At 42.5% G+C, this 19,572-nt stretch overlaps 1 protein-coding gene across 2 annotated transcripts in view; it reads right to left on the minus strand.

Annotated features, from left to right (window-relative positions):
• The window catches only part of LOC124555651 (succinate--CoA ligase [GDP-forming] subunit beta, mitochondrial), a 96,557-nt gene that overhangs the window by 62,911 nt on the left and 14,074 nt on the right, over positions 1-19,572 (minus strand). For both annotated transcript variants that reach the window (XM_047129635.1, XM_047129636.1), the window contains exon 3: positions 3,189-3,327. In XM_047129635.1, the coding sequence (XP_046985591.1) occupies positions 3,189-3,327 (139 nt within the window). The remainder of the gene's footprint in view (positions 1-3,188; positions 3,328-19,572) is intronic.

Genomic DNA, 19,572 nt, shown 5'->3' on the forward strand with positions numbered 1-19,572 from the left:
AGGTTTTCAGTTACATATGAAAATCACAGTATGAATAAGTTAGAAAGATGGTAAGAAGAGGAAGAAGAAGATTAAGATAACAGAGGAGTCGTGCAAAGGAAACAAGATAACAGAGGAGTTATCAAAAGAAAACAATCATACAAGATAACGTAATTTGATACACTCCTGGAAATGGAAAAAAGAACACATTGACACCGGTGTGTCAGACCCACCATACTTGCTCCGGACACTGCGAGAGGGCTGTACAAGCAATGATCACACGCACGGCACAGCGGACACACCAGGAACCGCAGTGTTGGCCGTCGAATGGCGCTAGCTGCGCAGCATTTGTGCACCGCCACCGTCAGTGTCAGCCAGTTTGCCGTGGCATACGGAGCTCCATCGCAGTCTTTAACACTGGTAGCATGCCGCGACAGCGTGGACGTGAACCGTATGTGCAGTTGACGGACTTTGAGCGAGGGCGTATAGTGGGCATGCGGGAGGCCGGGTGGACGTACCGCCGAATTGCTCAACACGTGGGGCGTGAGGTCTCCACAGTACATCGATGTTGTCGCCAGTGGTCGGCGGAAGGTGCACGTGCCCGTCGACCTGGGACCGGACCGCAGCGACGCACGGATGCACGCCAAGACCGTAGAATCCTATGCAGTGCCGTAGGGGACCGCACCGCCACTTCCCAGCAAATTAGGGACACTGTTGCTCCTGGGGTATCGGCGAGGACCATTCGCAACTGTCTCCATGAAGCTGGGCTACGGTCCCGCACACCGTTAGGCCGTCTTCCGCTCACGCCCCAACATCGTGCAGCCCGCCTCCAGTGGTGTCGCGACAGGCGTGAATGGAGGGACGAATGGAGACGTGTCGCCTTCAGCGATGAGAGTCGCTTCTGCCTTGGTGCCAATGATGGTCGTATGCGTGTTTGGCACCGTGCAGGTGAGCGCCACAATCAGGACTGCATACGACCGAGGCACACAGGGCCAACACCCAGCATCATGGTGTGGGGAGCGATCTCCTACACTGACCGTACACCACTGGTGATAGTCGAGGGGACACTGAATAGTGCACGGTACATCCAAACCGTCATCGAACCCATCGTTCTACCATTCCTAGACCGGCAAGGGAACTTTCTGTTCCAACAGGACAATGCACGTCTGCATGTATCCCGTGCCACCCAACGTGCTCTAGAAGGTGTAAGTCAACTACCCTGGCCAGCAAGATCTCCGGATCTGTCCCCCATTGAGCATGTTTGGGACTGGATGAAGCGTCGTCTCACGCGGTCTGCACGTCCAGCACGAATGCTGGTCCAACTGAGGCGCCAGGTGGAAATGGCATGGCAAGCCGTTCCACAGGACTACATCCAGCATCTCTACGATCGTCTCCATGGGAGAATAGCAGCCTGCATTGCTGCGAAAGGTGGATATACACTGTACTAGTGCCGACATTGTGCATGCTCTGTTGCCTGTGTCTATGTGCCTGTGGTTCTGTCAGTGTGATCATGTGATGTATCTGACCCCAGGAATGTGTCAATAAAGTTTCCCCTTCCTTGGACAATGAATTCATGGTGTTCTTATTTCAATTTCCAGGAGTGTATAAAAAGAAACTTTTTCTGCGCTGCTAGTCTTCGTGAATTGAGACTCCTTCCTTGTCTGGAAACATTAAGCCCACCAATTTTCTTGGTGTAAAATTTCATATTTACACTGGAGAGCCAAAGAAACTGGTATACCTGCCTAATATCATGTAGGGCCCCCACAACATGACATGACATGACATGAACTCGACTAATGTCTGACATAGTGCTGGAGGGAATGGACACCATGAATCCAGAGAGATGTCCATAAATCTGTAAGAGTACAGGGGGGCTGGAGATCTCTTCTGAAGAGCACATTGCAAAGCACCCCAGATACACTCAATATTTTCAGTCTGGGGAGTTTGGTTGCCAGCGGAAGTGTTTAAACTCAGAAAAGTGTTCCTGGAGCCACTCTGTAGAAATTCTGAACATGTGGGGTGTCACATTGTCCTGCTGGAATTGCCAAATCGGTCTGAAAGCACAATGGACATGAATGAATCCAGGTGATCAGACAGGATACTTACGTATGTGTCACCTGCCAGAGTCGTATCCAGATGTATCAGGGGTCCCATATCACTAACTGCACATGCCCCACACCATTACAGAGCCTCCACCAAGCTTGAACAGTCCTCCGCTGACACGCAGGGTCTATGGATTCATGAGGTTGTCCCCATACTTGTTCGCGTCCATCCGATAATACAATTTGAAACGAGACTTGTCCGACCAGGCAACAAGTTTACAGTCATTAACAGTCCAATGTCGGTGTTGACGGGCCCTGGCGAGGCGTAAAGCTTTGTGTCATGCAGTCATCAAGAATACACGAGTGGGCCTTCAGCTATGAAAGCCCATACTGATGATGTTTCATTGAATGGTTCACACGCTGACACTTGTTGATGGCCCAGCATTGAAATCTGCAGCAATTGGTGGAAGGGTTGCACTTCCGTCATGTTGAACAATTCTCTTCAGTCATCATTGGGCCTGTTCTTGCAGGATCTTTTTTTGGCTGCAGCGATGTTGGAGATTCAATATTTTACCGGATTCCTGATATTCACAGTACACTTGTGAAATGGTCATATGGGAAAATTGACACTTCATCACTATCTCAGAGATGCCGTGTCCCATTGCTCATGCGCCTACTGTGACACCACGTTCAAACTTACTTAAATCTTGATAAACTGCCATTTTAGCAGCATGCCGACTGCAGTGCCATATTCTGCCTGTTTACATGTCTCTGTATTTCAATATACATGCCTATACCAGTTTCACTGGCACTTCAGTGTATTTGCACTATCATAAATATCACATTTAATTCACCATGTTTCACAATGAAAATTGTAGTTTACAGACACTGCTCAGAAGTTATTAATTTTTCTTACTATAATGACCATAGTTGTTACACAAGCCCCTACAAGAAGACACCATTGGGGAAACTCGAGGAAGTCAATGATCAGTTTGACCACTTGAGATTTGTTAGGGACTGTGGGTGTGAATCGTCTCTTACTTTATACTACAGGAAGAAAACAATCTTTTAGCCTGCATGAATCACAGATGAAAACTGTTTCACATCAACAGCAATAACCACAAGAAAATCATAATGGATGAAACAACAGAATGTTAACCCACTTACTTAATTTCTTAGAAATATCCACTGCATCTGCTGGATTCTCAGCCATCAAAAAGTTCTGCACAGTAACTCCACTGTTTTGCAACAGTACTTTGCTCTGGTATTCCATAAGATTCAAACATCTTTGCTGGGTAGTAGAAATCTGGAAACAAAAGATTTTATATGAAAAATTACAGTGTGGAACATCTGCACATGAATATGCATTTCTTACAGATAATATTTTATAAATTCATCTTTTTCACAAAAAGGTATTGAAGATGTTCAATTTATGTTATGTGATAATTCTGGAGAGTCACAGTACACAAAAATACAAGATAGCAGAAACATTGCACAAACGTTCTTTTCAAATAGTCAAAAACACGGCATATGGCATCAGAAGTGTTGTCACAGTGGGTAACAGAATTTAACAGCATGGCCACATGTCCTGATTAAACTGCAATTGAATGAGTAATAAATTATTACTTTCCTCCATATCATTTTCATGTCAATGAATGATTACAAGCTGTTTGTCCTAAGCACCAAACCAGCAAGGTACCATCAATATGGACTACATGAGAGTGATACATCCAGACAAAGAATTTATGGTGGAAGTACATCATCTATGAATGTCTTAACTGAGCACCATTAACTCATTCAGTGTATTATGAATCAAAACACATCAGCTAATAGTCAACTGAGTAATTTCTGTTGACTTTCTTATAATCAGACAGGTACTGTTTCCCCCCACTGGGCTCACAAGAAAACTGAGCAACAATCATTCATGCTTAGGACAAGTATAATTTACACTACATATTGCCAGCTTGACAGAAACATCTTGATAATGAGTAAATATTCTACACTACAGTTTTCATAAACTCAAGCTCATATGAATTCAGGACTGCAATGATTGCTAAATAAATGTAACTCTAGATACTAACCATGGGAAGACGACATAAAAAGTGGTCTATGTAATTCTTTGCAGTTCACTGACAAGCAGCAAGATAGAATGTACATTGATAAACCATGAGAGCTACACAATTGACTAGCCTTCATCAGCAACACCAGATAAGTTCAAAGCAGGCAGATATATATAGCAACTATGCTGCTGGAGGTTGCAGAATCCTGACTCCACATTTGCTGAATATGTACTAAGTCATGGCCACAACTATCAGTCACAGTCATATGTCATTCACTTGGCAAAACAAAGGCCAAAGGCCTCTGCTGGAGGTCCTGGAAATCAACCAACACCTAGCTCACAGCCCTGATCTAATCTTAAATGACCAAACACAGCTTAAAATTTCCCCTCTTCTAAACTTCACACAATCCTCTCAGTTTTCCATTACTTGCCACACTGCCTGTTCCTTCACATTTCATTTCCTGTATTTATTGAAATTGCCTATGTAATCAACATGTTCTATTGTTACAATTGCTAATTCTTTCTTTTAATTGGTTTCTATATCACCTTCCATGTTAATTACCTCTTGGAGTTGCCTAATCATATATTTTATTTTACTTGGTTCGTTTATTTAAGTAAAGTGTTGTTTATGCATGGTTTTCGAGTATAGTGTTAATGTTTTTCCTGAATGAAATTTTCACTCTGCAATGGAGTGTGCGCTGATATGGAAACTTCCTGGCAGATTAAAACTGTGTGCCGGACCGAGACTCGAACTCGGGACCTTTGCCTTTCGCGGTCAAGTGCTTTATCAATGAGCTATTCAAGCATAACTCATGACCTGTCTTCTCAACTTTAATTCCACCAGTACGTCATCTCCTACCTTCCAAACTTCACAGAAGCTCTCCTGCAAAGCCATGTCTCCGCAATATCCTTTCTTCCAGGAGCGCTAGTTCTGCAAGTTTCGCAGGAGAGCTTCTGTGAAGTTTGGAAGGTAGAAGACGAGGTATTGGTGGAATTAAAGCTGTGAGGATGAGTCATGAGTCGTGCTTGGGCAGCTCAGTGGTAGAGCACTTCCTCGACAAAGGCAAAGGTCCTGAGTCCGAGCCTCAGTGCGGCACACAATTTTAATCTGCCAGAATGTTTTCATATTTTTCCTGTTGCTCTCTTTACATTTGTCTTTTATCCAACTTTTTACCTCTTAAATTGAAGTGCAACAAAGTGTTTATTTCTCAGTTTATGTTTGGAAACATCTTTTCCAATGTTGTTTACAAACAATGTAACTTCTTTGTTGACAATAGTCAGTTGAAGTCTGATGATGACCTTGTAAGCTGAAAACCAGTTAATGTGATAAACTAACCCTGTAGATCATAAGCAATACAGGGTGCTTTTTAAATATTTTCATGATAGACTTCCGAGAATAGATGGAACAATCAGGTAAAATGTTCATTATTATGGCCAACCCAGTAATTAAGAGGTACTCAATTGTGTATACTGTTTAACCAGTCTGAATACACGTTTAAGAAGTCTTACTTATAAGCTAAGTTTAATCAAACATTTCATTTAGTGTCATGACTGTTCATTGATAACTTCTTTGTGCAAAAAAAAAAAAAAAAATGCTACACATATAGTATGTAACTCTATGGTGACAAACATAAGACACTATGCTATATGTTGGCTGCAAACGTAAGTGCTAAGTTTTACGAAGCTGTGATGGAAGTGTCATGCCTCTCATGGTCTATCTACACTGAAAAGCCAAAGAAACGGGTATACCTGCCTAATATCGTGTAGGGCCCCCACGAGCAAGCAGTAGCTCCGCAGCGTGATGTGGCATGGACTCAACTAATGTCTGATGTAGTGCAGGAGCAAATGTACACCATGAATCCTGCAGGGCTGTCCATAAATCCATAAGAATACAAGGGGATGGAGATCTCTTCTGAACAGTATGTGGCAAGGCATCCAAAATATGCTCAATAATGTTCATGTCTGGTGAGTTTGGTGGCCAGCAGAAGTGTTTAAACTCAGAAGAGTGTTTCTGGAGCCACTCTGTAGTAGTTCTGGAGTGTGGAGTGTTGTATTATCCTGCTGGAATTGCCCACAACCGTCGGAATGCACAATGGACACGAATAGATGCAGGTGATCAGACAGGATACTTACATACATGTCACCTGTCAAGAGTCGTATTTAGATGTATCAGGGGTCCCATATCACTCCAACTGCAAATGCTCCACAGATCTTCTACCATCTTGAACAGTCCCCTGCTGACATGCACGGTCAATGGATTCATGAGGTTGTGTCCGTACCTGTACATGTTCACCTGCTTGATGCACTTTGAAAAGAGACTCATCTGACCAGGCAGCACGTTTCCAGTCATCAACAGTCCAATGTCAGTGTTGATGGGCCCAGGCAAAGTGTAAAGCTTTGTATTGTGCAGTCATCAAGAGTACACGAGTGGGCCTTCGGCTCCAAAAACTCATATTGATGATGTTTCGTTGAATGGTTCGCACACTGATACTTGTTGATGGCCCAGCACTGAAATCTGCAGCAACTTGTGGAAGGGTTGATTTCCTGTCACGCTGAACGATTCTCTTCAGTCGTCATTGGGCCCATTCTTGCAGGACCTTTTTCCAGCCACAACAATATCGGAGAGTTGATGTTTTACCAGATTCCTTATATTCACGGTACACTTGTGAAACTGTCATACAGGAAAATCCCCACTTCATCGCTTCCTCGGTGATGCTGTGACCCATCGCTCATGTATCTGGTGACAGGTTACTTGGACAACTAACTTCCAGATGCATTCATAGTAACTGTGGGCTCTCTGTACAGTCCCTATTTTTCACAGTATTTTCACCAGATGTTTTTTGGGGCAAATATTTCTGAAAGACATAGTTGCAACTATCAGTGGAGAAACAAAAAATGGCAGTTTTGCCAGCACAAAGGAAAACTGGCCTTTTCCATCAAAAGATGAGAATCTCATTAAATAAAAAAGAGGGCTTCTCTTATCGCTACAGGAAATTGAAAAATCTAAAAGTATTTCTAGAGATGTATTATATGTAACTGAACATCATTTGGAAGGCACACAAAATGAACAGATGCACCTAGATATGTACAGTAGTATCCCATTACTGTAGGCATATCAGAAAAAGGAGGAGTGTCTATATAAAGTGAAACAAAGCCCCAGTCCAGAGAACTCAGTGAGGATTGCATGGAACAGCTTTCTGAATGCTGTCTTTCAGTAAAGCACTTGGAAACACACAGGACAGCATTTCTGACAGACTACAGACCACCAATAAAAATATTTTAAACTTCATTCGGCAATTAGAAATGAAACTTCTAAGACTTAATAAAAGTAGTACATGTGGAGAGGTCAATATTGATTTCATATCATAGCTTTCATTGTGGACACCGACAGTTAATGATGTCAAACTCTGGCTGGATACTTCCGGCAACATTCCCAAGAAGAATAGAACTATAGTAAAACAACAACTGACTATTCATAAATCCAGCTGCCTTTTATGAATAGATGTGAGCCCTGTAATAAATGGTTTATCAGAGTGTGAAAATTTATCAGAATATTTGGACTCAGTGTGTATTTTCCATATAGGCTGTTGTTGTTGTTGTTGTCGTTGTTGTTGTTGTCTTCAGTCCAGAGACTGGTTTAATGCAGCTCTCCATGCTACTCTATCCTGTGCAAGCTTCTTCATCTCCCAGTACCTACTGCAACCTACATCCTTCTGAATCTGTTTAGCGTATTCATCTCTTGGTCTCCCTCTACAATTTTTACCCTCCATGCTGCCCTCCAATACTAAATTGGTGATCCCTTGGTGCCTCAGAATATGCCCTACCAACCGATCCCTTCTTCTAATCAAGTTGTGCCACAAATTTCTCTTCTCTCCAATTCTATTCACTACCTCCTCGTTAGTTATGTGATCTACCCATCTAATCTTCAGCATTCTTCTATAGCACCACATTTTGAAAGCTGCTATTCTCTTCTTGTCCAAACTATTTATTGTCCATGTTTCACTTCCATACATGGCTACACTCCATACAAATACTTTCAGAAATGACTTCCTAACACTTAAATCTATACTAGATGTAAACAAATTTCTCTTCTTCAGAAACGCTTTCCTTGCCACTGCGAGTCTACATTTTATATCCTCTCTGCTTCGACCATCATCAGTTATTTTGCTCCCCAAATAGCAAAACTCCTTTACTACTTTAAGTGTCTCATCTCCTAATCTAATTCCCTCAGCATCACCCGATTTAATTCGGCTACATTCCATTATCCTCATTTTGCTTTTGTTGATGTTCATCTTATATCCTCCTTTCAAGACACTGTCCATTCCATTCAACTGCTCTTCCAGGTCCTTTGCTGTCTCTGACAGAATCAAAAGATCATCGGCAAACCTCAAAGTTTTTATTTCTTCTCCATGGATTTTAATACCTCCACCAAATTTTTCTTTTGTTTCCTTTATTGCTTGCTCAATATACAGATTGAATAACATCGGGGAGAGGCTACAACCCTGTCTTGACACCGTTACTGTACAGACAGCAGATAGTGGTCTGTGTACAGTAAATGCTGTGTTCGAAGTTTGGTTTAGTCTACTGAGTTTTGTTTTTGGCCTTTTTTTGTGAATCATACTGATGACACATCACCATGATGAATTATTATGGGTGGAGGTTACACTCAACAACCGAGCTAGGTTAATAATTGGCTCCTTTTACCGACCTCCCAACTCAGCAGCATTAGTGGCAGAACAACTGAGAGAAAATTTGGAATACATTTCACATAAATTTTCTCAGCATGTTATAGTCTTAGGTGGAGATTTCAATTTACCAGATATAGACTGGGACACTCAGATGTTTAGGACAGGTGGTAGGGACAGAGCATCGAGTGACATTATACTGAGTGCACTATCTGAAAATTACCTCGAGCAATTAAACAGAGAACCGACTCGTGGAAATAACATCTTGGACCTACTGATAACAAACAGGCCCGAACTTTTCAACTCTGTATGTGCAGAACAGGGAATCAGTGATCATAAGGCCGTTGCAGCATCCCTGAATATGGAAGTTAATAGGAATATAAAAAAAAGGGAGGAAGGTTTATCTGTTTAGCAAGAGTAATAGAAGGCAGATTTCAGACTACCTAACAGATCAAGACGAAAATTTCTGTTCCGACACTGACAATGTTGAGTGTTTATGGAAAAAGTTTAAGGCAATCGTAAAATGCGTTTTAGACAGGTACGTGCTGAGTAAAACTGTGAGGGACAGGAAAAACCCACCGTGGTTCAACAACAATGTTAGGAAACTACTGCGAAAGCAAAGAGAGCTTCACTCCAAGTTTAAATGCAGCCAAAACCTCTCAGACAAACAGAAGCTAAACGATGTCAAAGTTAGCCTAAGGAGGGCTATGCGTGAAGTGTTCAGTGAATTCGAAAGTAAAATTCTATGTACCGACTTGACAGAAAATCCTAGGAAGTTCTGGTCCTACGTTAAATCACTAAGTGGCTCAAAACAGCATATCTAGACACTCCGGGATGATGATGATGGCATTGAAACAGAAGATGACATGCGTAAAGCTGAAATACTAAACACCTTTTTCCAAAGCTGTTTCACAGAGGAAGACCGCACTGCAGTTCCTTCTCTAAATCCTCACACAAACGAAAAAATGGCCGACATTGAAATAAGTGTCCAAGGAATAGAAAAGCAACTGGAATCACTCAACAGAGGAAAGTCCACTGGACCTGATGGGATACCAATTCGATTCTACACAGAGTACGTGAAAGAATTTGCGCCCCTTATAACAGCCGTGTACCGCAAGTCTCTAGAGGAACGGAAGGTTCCAAATGATTGGAAAAGAGCACAGGTAGTCCCAGTCTTTAAGAAGGGTCGTCGAGCAGATGCGCAAAACTATAGACCTATATCTCTGACGTCGATTTGTTGTAGAATTTTAGAACATGTTTTTTGCTCGAGTATCATATCGTTTTTGGAAACCCAGAATCTACTCTGTAGCAATCAACATGGATTCCGGAAACAGCGATTGTGTGAGACCCAACTCGCTTTATTTGTTCACGAGACCCAGAAAATATTAGATACAGGCTCCCAGGTAGATGCTATTTTCCTTGACTTCCGGAAGGTGTTCGATACAGTTCCGCACTGTTGCCTGATAAACAAAGTAAGAGCCTACAGAATATCAGACCAGCTGTGTGGCTGGATTGAAGAGTTTTTAGCAAGCAGAACACAGCATGTTGTTATCAATGGAGAGACGTCTACAGACGTTGAAGTAACCTCTGGCATGCCACAGGGGAGTGTTATGGGACCATTGCTTTTCACAATATATATAAATGACCTAGTAGATAGTGTCAGAAGTTCCATGCGGCTTTTCACGGATGATGCTGTAGTATACAGAGAAGTTGCAGCATTAGAAAATTGCAGCGAAATGCAGGAAGATCTGCAGCGGATAGGCATTTGGTGCAGGGAGTGGCAACTAACCATTAACATAGACAAATGTAATGTATTGCGAATAGATAGAAAGAAGGATCCTTTATTGTATGATTATATGATAGCGGAACACACACTGGTAGCAGTTACTTCTGTAAAATATCTGGGAGTATGGGTGCGGAACGATTTGAAATGGAATGATCATATAAAATTAATTGTTGGTAAGGCGGGTACCAGGTTGAGATTCATTGGAAGAGTCCTTAGAAAATGTAGTCCATCAACAAAGGAGGTGGCTTACAAAACACCCGTTCGACCTATACTTGAGTATTGCTCATCAGTGTGGGATCTGTACCAGATCGGGTTGACGGAGGAGATAGAGAAGATCCAAAGAAGAGCGGCGCGTTTCGTAACAGGGTAACAGGCCTGCGTACAGCGGGCGTCCAGGTAAGACATATGGAAGAACCAAGGAAGTTTCCTGCCAAGCATGAGCCCCACGAATTTCATTGTGCTGCCAGAAATTCATACAAATGGTTTTGTCAGTGGAACAGTAAAAGCCACTGTCAATGCTCCGTGAGTAGACAACCAAGACACTGCTGAAGCCGGTGCTCAAGGAAACAAGTCCACAGAGAATTGCAATAGATCGCAAAATCATCAATGAAATGGGAGCTAGAGATGTCCAGCACAAGACAGGCCATAATAGGGTTAATGGCAATAGTACAGAGGACAACGCTCAGGACAAAAACTGAGACAAGCCATTTTCCTAGATAAACGTGTCCAACAACGCAGAACCCACACATGCGTTGAAAACTCGATCTTTTAAAAATTCCTGAAGGAAGCAGGGCATGCGGCCATGGAAGCTCCACGTGTAGAGAGTACGGAGGATACAAGTTCTCCAGCAGGTGTTGTAGGCTTTCTCCAGATCGAAAAACATATCCACAGTCTGGTATTTCCACAGAGAACAAGTCATGACGAGGGTTGACAAAGTGACAAGATGGTCAGCTGTAGAATAGCATACTCAAAATCCACACTGTGCAGTGGTTTGTAAATTTCGAGACTCAAGCCACCATACCAACTGGGCACAAATCATATGTTACATCACCTTGCGAACAAAGTTGGTGAGAGAAATGGGGCAATAACTAGAAGGAAGGTGTTTGCCCTTACCAGGCTTATGTATGGGTATGACAGTTGCTTCATGCCAGCAACTGGGAAACTTGCCCTCTGGCCAGATGCGATTGTACGTATGAAGGAGAAAGTGCTTGTCCACAAGAGAAAGGTTCTGCAACATCTGAATGTGAACATCATCCGGCTCTGGGGTGAGGCATCAGGATGAAATGAGAGCATGATTTAGTTCCCTCATAGTAAAGTAGCACTCACTATTCTGAGAAGAGAAGGGCATCACCCAAATGACTCTCACTTGTTTCCAATGGAGGAAGGCAGGGTAATAGTGGGTGGAGCTCAAAATCTCCACACAATAGCAGCCCAAGGTGTTCAAGATAGCAATAGGGTCCACTATGACATCATCTGCTACTGTCAAGCCGAAAATTGGGGAATGGACCTTGGTCCCAGAGAGCTGTCAGAAGTTGGCCCACACAACAGAAAAGGGAGGGGAACTGTTAAAAGAACTAGTAAAGTAAATCCAGCTAGCTTTATTGCTATCCCGAAGAATGTGACAACACAATGCACGCAACTGTTTACAATGAATACAGTATGCCTTTGTAGGATGACGGCTAAAAACGCAGAAGGCACATCACTGCACACAAATTGCATCACAGCATGCCTTAGTCCACCAAGGGACCGGGACATGGCGCGGTGAAGAGGGAATGCTAGGAATGGAACATTCCACAGTGGTAAGGATAATGTTTGTAAGATATTCTATCTGGTCATTACGAATGGGGAAATGTTGGTTACCAAAGGTTCCCAAGGAGTAAAGTCTCTAGCCGGCCTTAGCAAGCTTGGGTGTGCATGTACATGGGTGCTCCCGTGATAAGGCAGATGAAGTTAAGCTGATCGAAAAGGAGCGCCAACAGGGCACCTCTCTGACAGGTTCTGTGAGAGCCCCAAAGGGGATGGTACACATTAGTCACCGAGCACCAGAAAGGGGTGAGGGAGTTGTCGATTACACTGGAGGAAGCCAACCCTGGTGACACTAAATGACAGAGGAATGTAAACGGAACAAAGGGGAAAGGTGAAGTGAGGAAGGCAAATTTGGACTACAACTGTTTGAAGCTAAGTAGTCAGGGATATAGGTTGACTATGAATGTCATCCCAGATGAGCTGCATGACTCTCCCTTGAGATAGAATGCTGTCCTCAGGGGGCGAAGGTCAAAGCGGACCGGGAAGAAATGTGAGGTCTCAAAGTAATTATGAGGACACAATTTTGTTTTCTGGAAGCAGAAAACATGTGGATGCTGTGATTCCAAAAGCAGCCATACGTCCTTTTTATTGGATCAAAGGCCGTGAACGTTCCTTTGGAGGATAGTCATGACGAGAAAAGGGCAGGAGTGAGAAAATGAAGGTGTGTCACCTCCATGCTGCCGACTGCCAGCCTTTGAAGACTCACTGCTGCAAGGTACAGAGGCTGAAGGATCCTGCTCCATGAGATCTACAGAGGTGTCGGCATTCTCTTTCTGCAAGTCTGTGGAGTCCAGGGCAGAAAAACGGTTGACAGCGCACACCAGTGACCAGAGGTTGGCCAGGTGAGGGTATCATATGGTGACACAGTGAAAGAGGATATCCACGTCAGTGAAGGAGAAGACACTTGAAGTTTTCCCGGCGGACATAATGTTCCATCATCTTTCGGGCGTGCACTCGGGACAGTGACAATTCTTCTTGCGATATTTCAGCTAGAAACCTCCCAGCCATCATCATCCCAGCCTTAGTCTCTGACTCGCCTTGAAGATGGCTGGGAGGTTTCTAGGCGAAATATCGCAAGAAGAATTGTCACTGTCCCGAGTGCACTCCCGAAAGATGATGGAACAAGGAGAAGACCGTTTGCCTTTGATTGATTTCTTGAAGCCTTTCCGGTTAGCAGAGGAAGACTCAGATGTTTGTTGGCAGGAGGGACATAAGAAGTCTTCGTGGGAGTATTCCATCTGTCCTCTCAAACCTGTCGGTTGTGTAGCAGGTGATTTTGCCTTGTGAGGGTGGCTTGTTGCACAGCTGGAGGAGCATTGAGGAGACGGGGATGCTACAATGACACTGGGTATTTTACAACTGTGGTGCTGAATTTGAGGTCACATGTCTGTGTGGCCATATCCTTTGTGGAGTGTGATGTAGCAAGAACAGTACTGTAAGTGCCAGATGGTAGGTCGCAGGGCTTCCGACTAGCCAACAATTTGCGAGCGACTGGGTAAGGCACTTTTTCCTTCACCCAGATCTCATGGACAGCGCGCTCATAGAGACACGCAGGACAATCTCAGGAGGCGGCAGCACGGTCGCCATCACAATTGATAAAGCAGGGAGAAGGAGGTGGACAATCACTCTTATGAGCATCCCTACCGCAGGTTACACATTTGGCTGGGTGTCAACAGGACATTTGAGTGTGACACTGGTAGCAGTTATCTGACTGTGATAACTCCGTACCCTGCTTTGAACTTTGATGGTGAAAAAACAGTGCGTGTGGGCACTACGTATGCATTCGCCTTTATCGTCATCCAATGGAAGGCAGTGACACCCTGATCAGAGAAGTACGTTCAGATTTCTGCCTCAGTCAGACCATCGAGCAGCCTAGTGTAAATAACACCATGTGAAGAATTCAATGTTCGATGGGCCTCAACACAAATAGGATAGCCGTGGAGGAGCAAGGCTGCGAGCAGTGGTTGTGCTTGAGAATCGGAAGTAGTCTCCAAAAGCAAAGTGCCATTGTGTAAATGAAAGCAGGATTTCACAGGGCTGGCAACTGCATCAACACCTTTCAGAATAATAAATATATTTATCATAGCAAAGACTGACCATTTTCAGTGCATGAAACCACAAGGAACCGTGGTGCAGCTGGGAGGTTCTTTGAATCATTAGCCTCATTCCATTTACGTTTAGTAGACATTGACAGTGAAGGCGAAGATTGGTTCACTGCCCCCAAGATTGCCAGCATCTCTGATGGTGTGCTCCTTCCAACTGCCCCCCCCCCCCTCCCGTCTCAGAGGGGAGCACATCTGCCTTAGGTGATCGTTCACACCGTAGGTCACAACTCCCCAACACCTGACAAGAGGGTCCAATCGGCAGTTTGAGAAGGTAGCAGCCTGGACTTGGCCTGTACCAGGGGGTACATGCGAACCCTACCTGTCGACCCGGGGCTGGGAATTACGCGTTACCCGGTCACCTGTTACCAGTCACATGCATGGCCCGGCCTTCAGGATAACACAGGGAGGAAAAAGAAAAACCTCAAACACCAAAGCAGAGGAAGGATACGAGAAGGGTAACGAAGAAGGAAAAAAAAGGAACAAAAAACAGTGGAGAGACTGTTCTGATACCGGCTACTGAAAATGCAAAACACATTTCCGAAAGCATCCTGGACACCTTCTCCAAAGGAGGGGAAAAAGAATAGCAAGAGGATAAATATGCATCATGGAAGGGAAGAGAGCCGGAAAGGCTGAGGCCCCGTGGTAGCCAAACACAAACCTACCAAAGAGTTGTGGTTGTGAGTCCCCTGGGGGGCGGGAAGCTCTCTTGTGACTGGAGATGAAATGTAGGTGGCTCATTAGCTGCCTGAGACTAAAAGACAGTCACCACAGTGGCGTCACACCAGTTCCCCATCTGCCAAAAAATTCAAAACCACAATTTTGAGCAAAAAATCATGGTCTCAATGTTTTGGGACCAAAAGGATATCATTTTGGTTGAATTTCTTCCTCACCAGCAATTCCCAACATCGTGAGACTCTAAAAAACACAAAAGGAGCAGTCAAAACAAAAGGAGAGGATTCTGACGAAGGGAGTGGGCTTGTTGCATGACACCTCACACAGCCTTAGCCACCAAAGTGCTCTTAGACTCCCCACCCCCATATTCCCCTGTCTTTGTGCCTTCATATTATCTTCATTTCACCTCCCTGAAGGCCCACCATGAGTGGAATCAAATGTTTAACTCAAGAGCAGGTGCAGAAAGAAGTTCAGAAGTGGAGGACGGAGCTGGCGGAAGAGTTATTCAAGGAAAGCATCAGGAAGCTTGGGATGCAACTCACCACATGCACTGAATGGGATGGCGATTATGTGGAAAAATAGTCAACAAGTGTATCAACAATATCTCTTTTTTTTAATATACTTTTTCTACAACAGATATAAAAAATTTGCTCACTTAATTTCTGAAAATGTCTCATGTAATACAGCATGTGATTTCCAATTCAAGTTCTGATCAATATGCCCAACCAGGAATTCTGAACAATCGGTTTTACATATTTCCTTTCCCTGTTCTTTATTGATATTAAAGATAACATATCTGCCCTTGCACAGAATGGAAAAATTATTTTTTCTATATGATACACAATTTACCAAGAACCAATCAACAATATTTTATACTCATTCTATTGTTGCAGCTCTTTGGGCTTAATTACGAAACTTACACCAGCAAAGAGCACAATTTTTCCTTTATCGGTGCACAATTGGTGACAGATGCTTGAAATCTGGTGTGGACTTCAATACGAGTTGTTTTAAATAGTTTTGACATGGAAACTCTGTCTTAAAATCTGCACGACAGCAATGGTAATGTTGCCAACAACAGCATAACTAAGGCGGAGTTACTAAACATGGTCTTCCAAAATTCTTTCACCAAAGAAGATTCAGTAAATATTATAGAATTCAAATCAAGAATAGCTGCCACTATGAGTAATTTGGAAGTAGATACCCCTCAGTGTTGTGAAGTAATTTAAGTCACTTATTACAGGAAAATCTTCCACTCTAGTTTATATACCAATTAGGTTCCTTTCAGAGTACTCTGATGAAATAGCTCAATTTTTAGTGATTATATACAACAGCCCACTCAACAAAACGGACCCATGCTCAACGACTGGAAAGCTGAACATGCTACACCAATACACAAGAAAGGAAATAGAAGTAATCTGCTGAATCATAGACTGATATCACTGACATCAATTTGCAGTGTGGCAACATAATGAAATACCGCAAAGAAAGCTATATACTGACACACAACCAGAACAACTTGCTCGTTATTCACGTGAAATAATAAGCACTACTGATGAGGGATCTCGTAACAATTCCATATTTCGAGCTTTCCAGAATGACGTTGACAATGTTTCTCATAAGTGGCTTATTATCCAACCTACGGAGCACTGTTTCAGTTTTGTGACAGAATATGTGATTTTCTGTCAGAAAGATCACAATTTGTAGTAATTCATGGGAAGTCAACTAACAGAACCAAAATGAGATTTGGCGTTCCCCAGGACGGGTGGTAGGCACTCTTCTGTTCTTAATGTATATAAACAATTTAGGAGACAATCTGAGCAGCACTCTTAGAATGTTTGCAGATCATATTGCCATTTACCATCTAGTGGAGTCATCAGAAGATCACCACAAATTACAAAATCATTTACACACGATATATTCATTGTGCGAAAAGTGACAGTTGACCCTGAATAATAAAAAGTGTGAGGTCCTCCACATGAGTATGACAAACTGCACAAATTTAAAGGGTGCTGGTTTAATTGAATGCATTGTAATTACAATTAAGAACAACTGAAATTGGAACCATCATATAGAAAACGTTATGGGCAAGACCGTTTTACTGGTAGAACACTTAAAAGATGTAACAAATCTACTAAAGAGACTATCTACACAATACCTGTCCATCCTTTTCTGGAGTACTGCTGCACAGTATGGGATAGTTAACAGATAAGATTGATGAAGAACATCAAAAAACTTCACTAATACGGAAGACAGTGTCACTGATATGATAAATGAGATGGCAGGCGATCATTAAAATAAGCTGTTTTTCAATGTGGCGAGATCTACTCATGAAACTATGCTCATCAACTTTGTTCTCCAAACGTCAAAATGTTATGTCGAATTCCACTTACATCGTGATAAAATATGGGAAATCAGAACTTGTATGGAAAGATTTAGGTCTTGATTTTTTTCCCCCACATGCTATCAAGGTTTGAATTATACAAAAACTGTCTGAATGTGGGTCTATGGACCTTTCGTCAGACATTTAAGTGTGAATTGCAGAGTAATCATGCACATGTAGATATACATAGCAAGAACAGGAATGGTCCCAGAACTGACCCAGTTGGACTGTCAGTAGTTAATTGTCCACATTCAGAATAAAATTCATTATGAGACCTGCACGAGCTACATAATATGACCCTTTATTTCCTAACAGTTAAATACGAAGTGAGCCACTTATTTAGTATACCTCGAAAGCCATAAACTTTAAGCTACTCCAGAATAATGTGGTTTGACAATCAACATTATACAAATTAATTGGAGAGGTCCTTCTAGAATCCAAATGGTGACCAACTCAGAAACTTATATTTCCAGATATGCTCAACCATTCTTCAAAACACTATCTGTTACAGCACCTCTGAGAATTGATTTATTAGTGAACCTAGTCAATAGTTATTGATATCTCTCCTACTACCTTTCTGAAAGAGGTGTCTAACAATAGCATACGTTAAGTCACATTTACATCTGTATGCATTGCACCTAATTGCTGTGTTCCTGTGCTTGCCCCACATGCATGCCCCTTTCTCAACATGAGTGCACAAGTGACTGCATTCACACCTACGGAGCAGTGCACACACTACTACTTAGTTCAAGCTGCAGTTGAGGTTAAATGTGCCTGTGTGGCTGCCAGTGGGTTTGTTTACCAGGTGTAACTGCACTGTGCACCCGCGAAGCTGCAGTGTTCTACAGCCAGTATCACTTATAAGGAATCCTGAGAGGAACAAAACAGTTGCTAGATTCTGAACATTTACAAATGAACAGATAAACAATATGTACGTAAATGTATTTTATCTCGCAAGACTTGTAATCATAATGATGAATTCTAAATACAAGAAAACTTTATATTATGAAAAAAGTAACAATCATCAAAGTGACATGTTTGTAAAGTCTTCAGTTTATATTATTAATGCATATTTTTCTTCATTTGGAGAGCTCATAGACTAAAGCATTAGAAAGATTCTGAAACATGTGGACATTTTGCTGTTGCTCCAATTAATTTAATTCATGGGCTAAGCTGAATGCATTGGGATCTCCAACATACAAGGACTGGCTGATGGCTAATGAAGAAATACCAGAGATTAGATGCTGGGTTTCCGAGTCAATTCGCAAATAAAAAAATTACTTTATTGATGCGCACTTCTACCAGAGACTGGAGCCATGTGCTTCTAAGGTTCCTAATTTTTTCAGAAATGAATACTCCAAAGGAAGTAAGTCGATCGCTGTTGTGAAACTTTAGAGCCACCGAGCACAGCAGGGTAAGGACCTCATCATTTGCAAGGTCTACACCATCAGTTACTCTGCTGTTGTGTTTTAGTCAGAGGTGGGAATTCGTTGTGGTGTTTATCATCATGTGTTGGGTCATAGATAATGAAGGAAAATACGAATTACAGAGGCAATGAATGAGTAGTAACAAGATTAGCTCAGAAGACTGAATTGTTGCTACCAAGCACAATTACACCAGTCTGAAGTTCCAGTTTGAAATCTATTATCATTCTAGACATTTACCAGGCTCCCTGGAAAAAGCGCGCGCACATGTGTGTGTGTGTGTGTGTGTGTGTGTGTGTGTGTGTGTGTGTGTGTTCTTTTCTGACAGGTTGTGGGAGAGGGTCTTATTTTGCCAAAAAATGTTTAATTAGATCATTCAGTTCCTTTTTTGTTTACCTTAGTTTGCAAACCCTAGAGAAGAGAGTCAAACAAGTGGTGCTCTGCACATTGCAAAAAAACACACACCTACACTGTAATCTGCCCAATGGATATTAATTTTATTGATTGATCATCAGTAGCATCTGCATTACAAAACACAAAATACCTTTTGAATTACATTTATTTCTATTGTACAGTGTTTCATATTCCTTAATGTGACTGCACAATGTAGCAACCACATCAAGTAGCTAATATG

The sequence above is a fragment of the Schistocerca americana genome, chromosome X (assembly GCF_021461395.2).
Source record: "Schistocerca americana isolate TAMUIC-IGC-003095 chromosome X, iqSchAmer2.1, whole genome shotgun sequence".
Classification (NCBI taxonomy): Eukaryota; Metazoa; Arthropoda; class Insecta; order Orthoptera; family Acrididae; genus Schistocerca; species Schistocerca americana.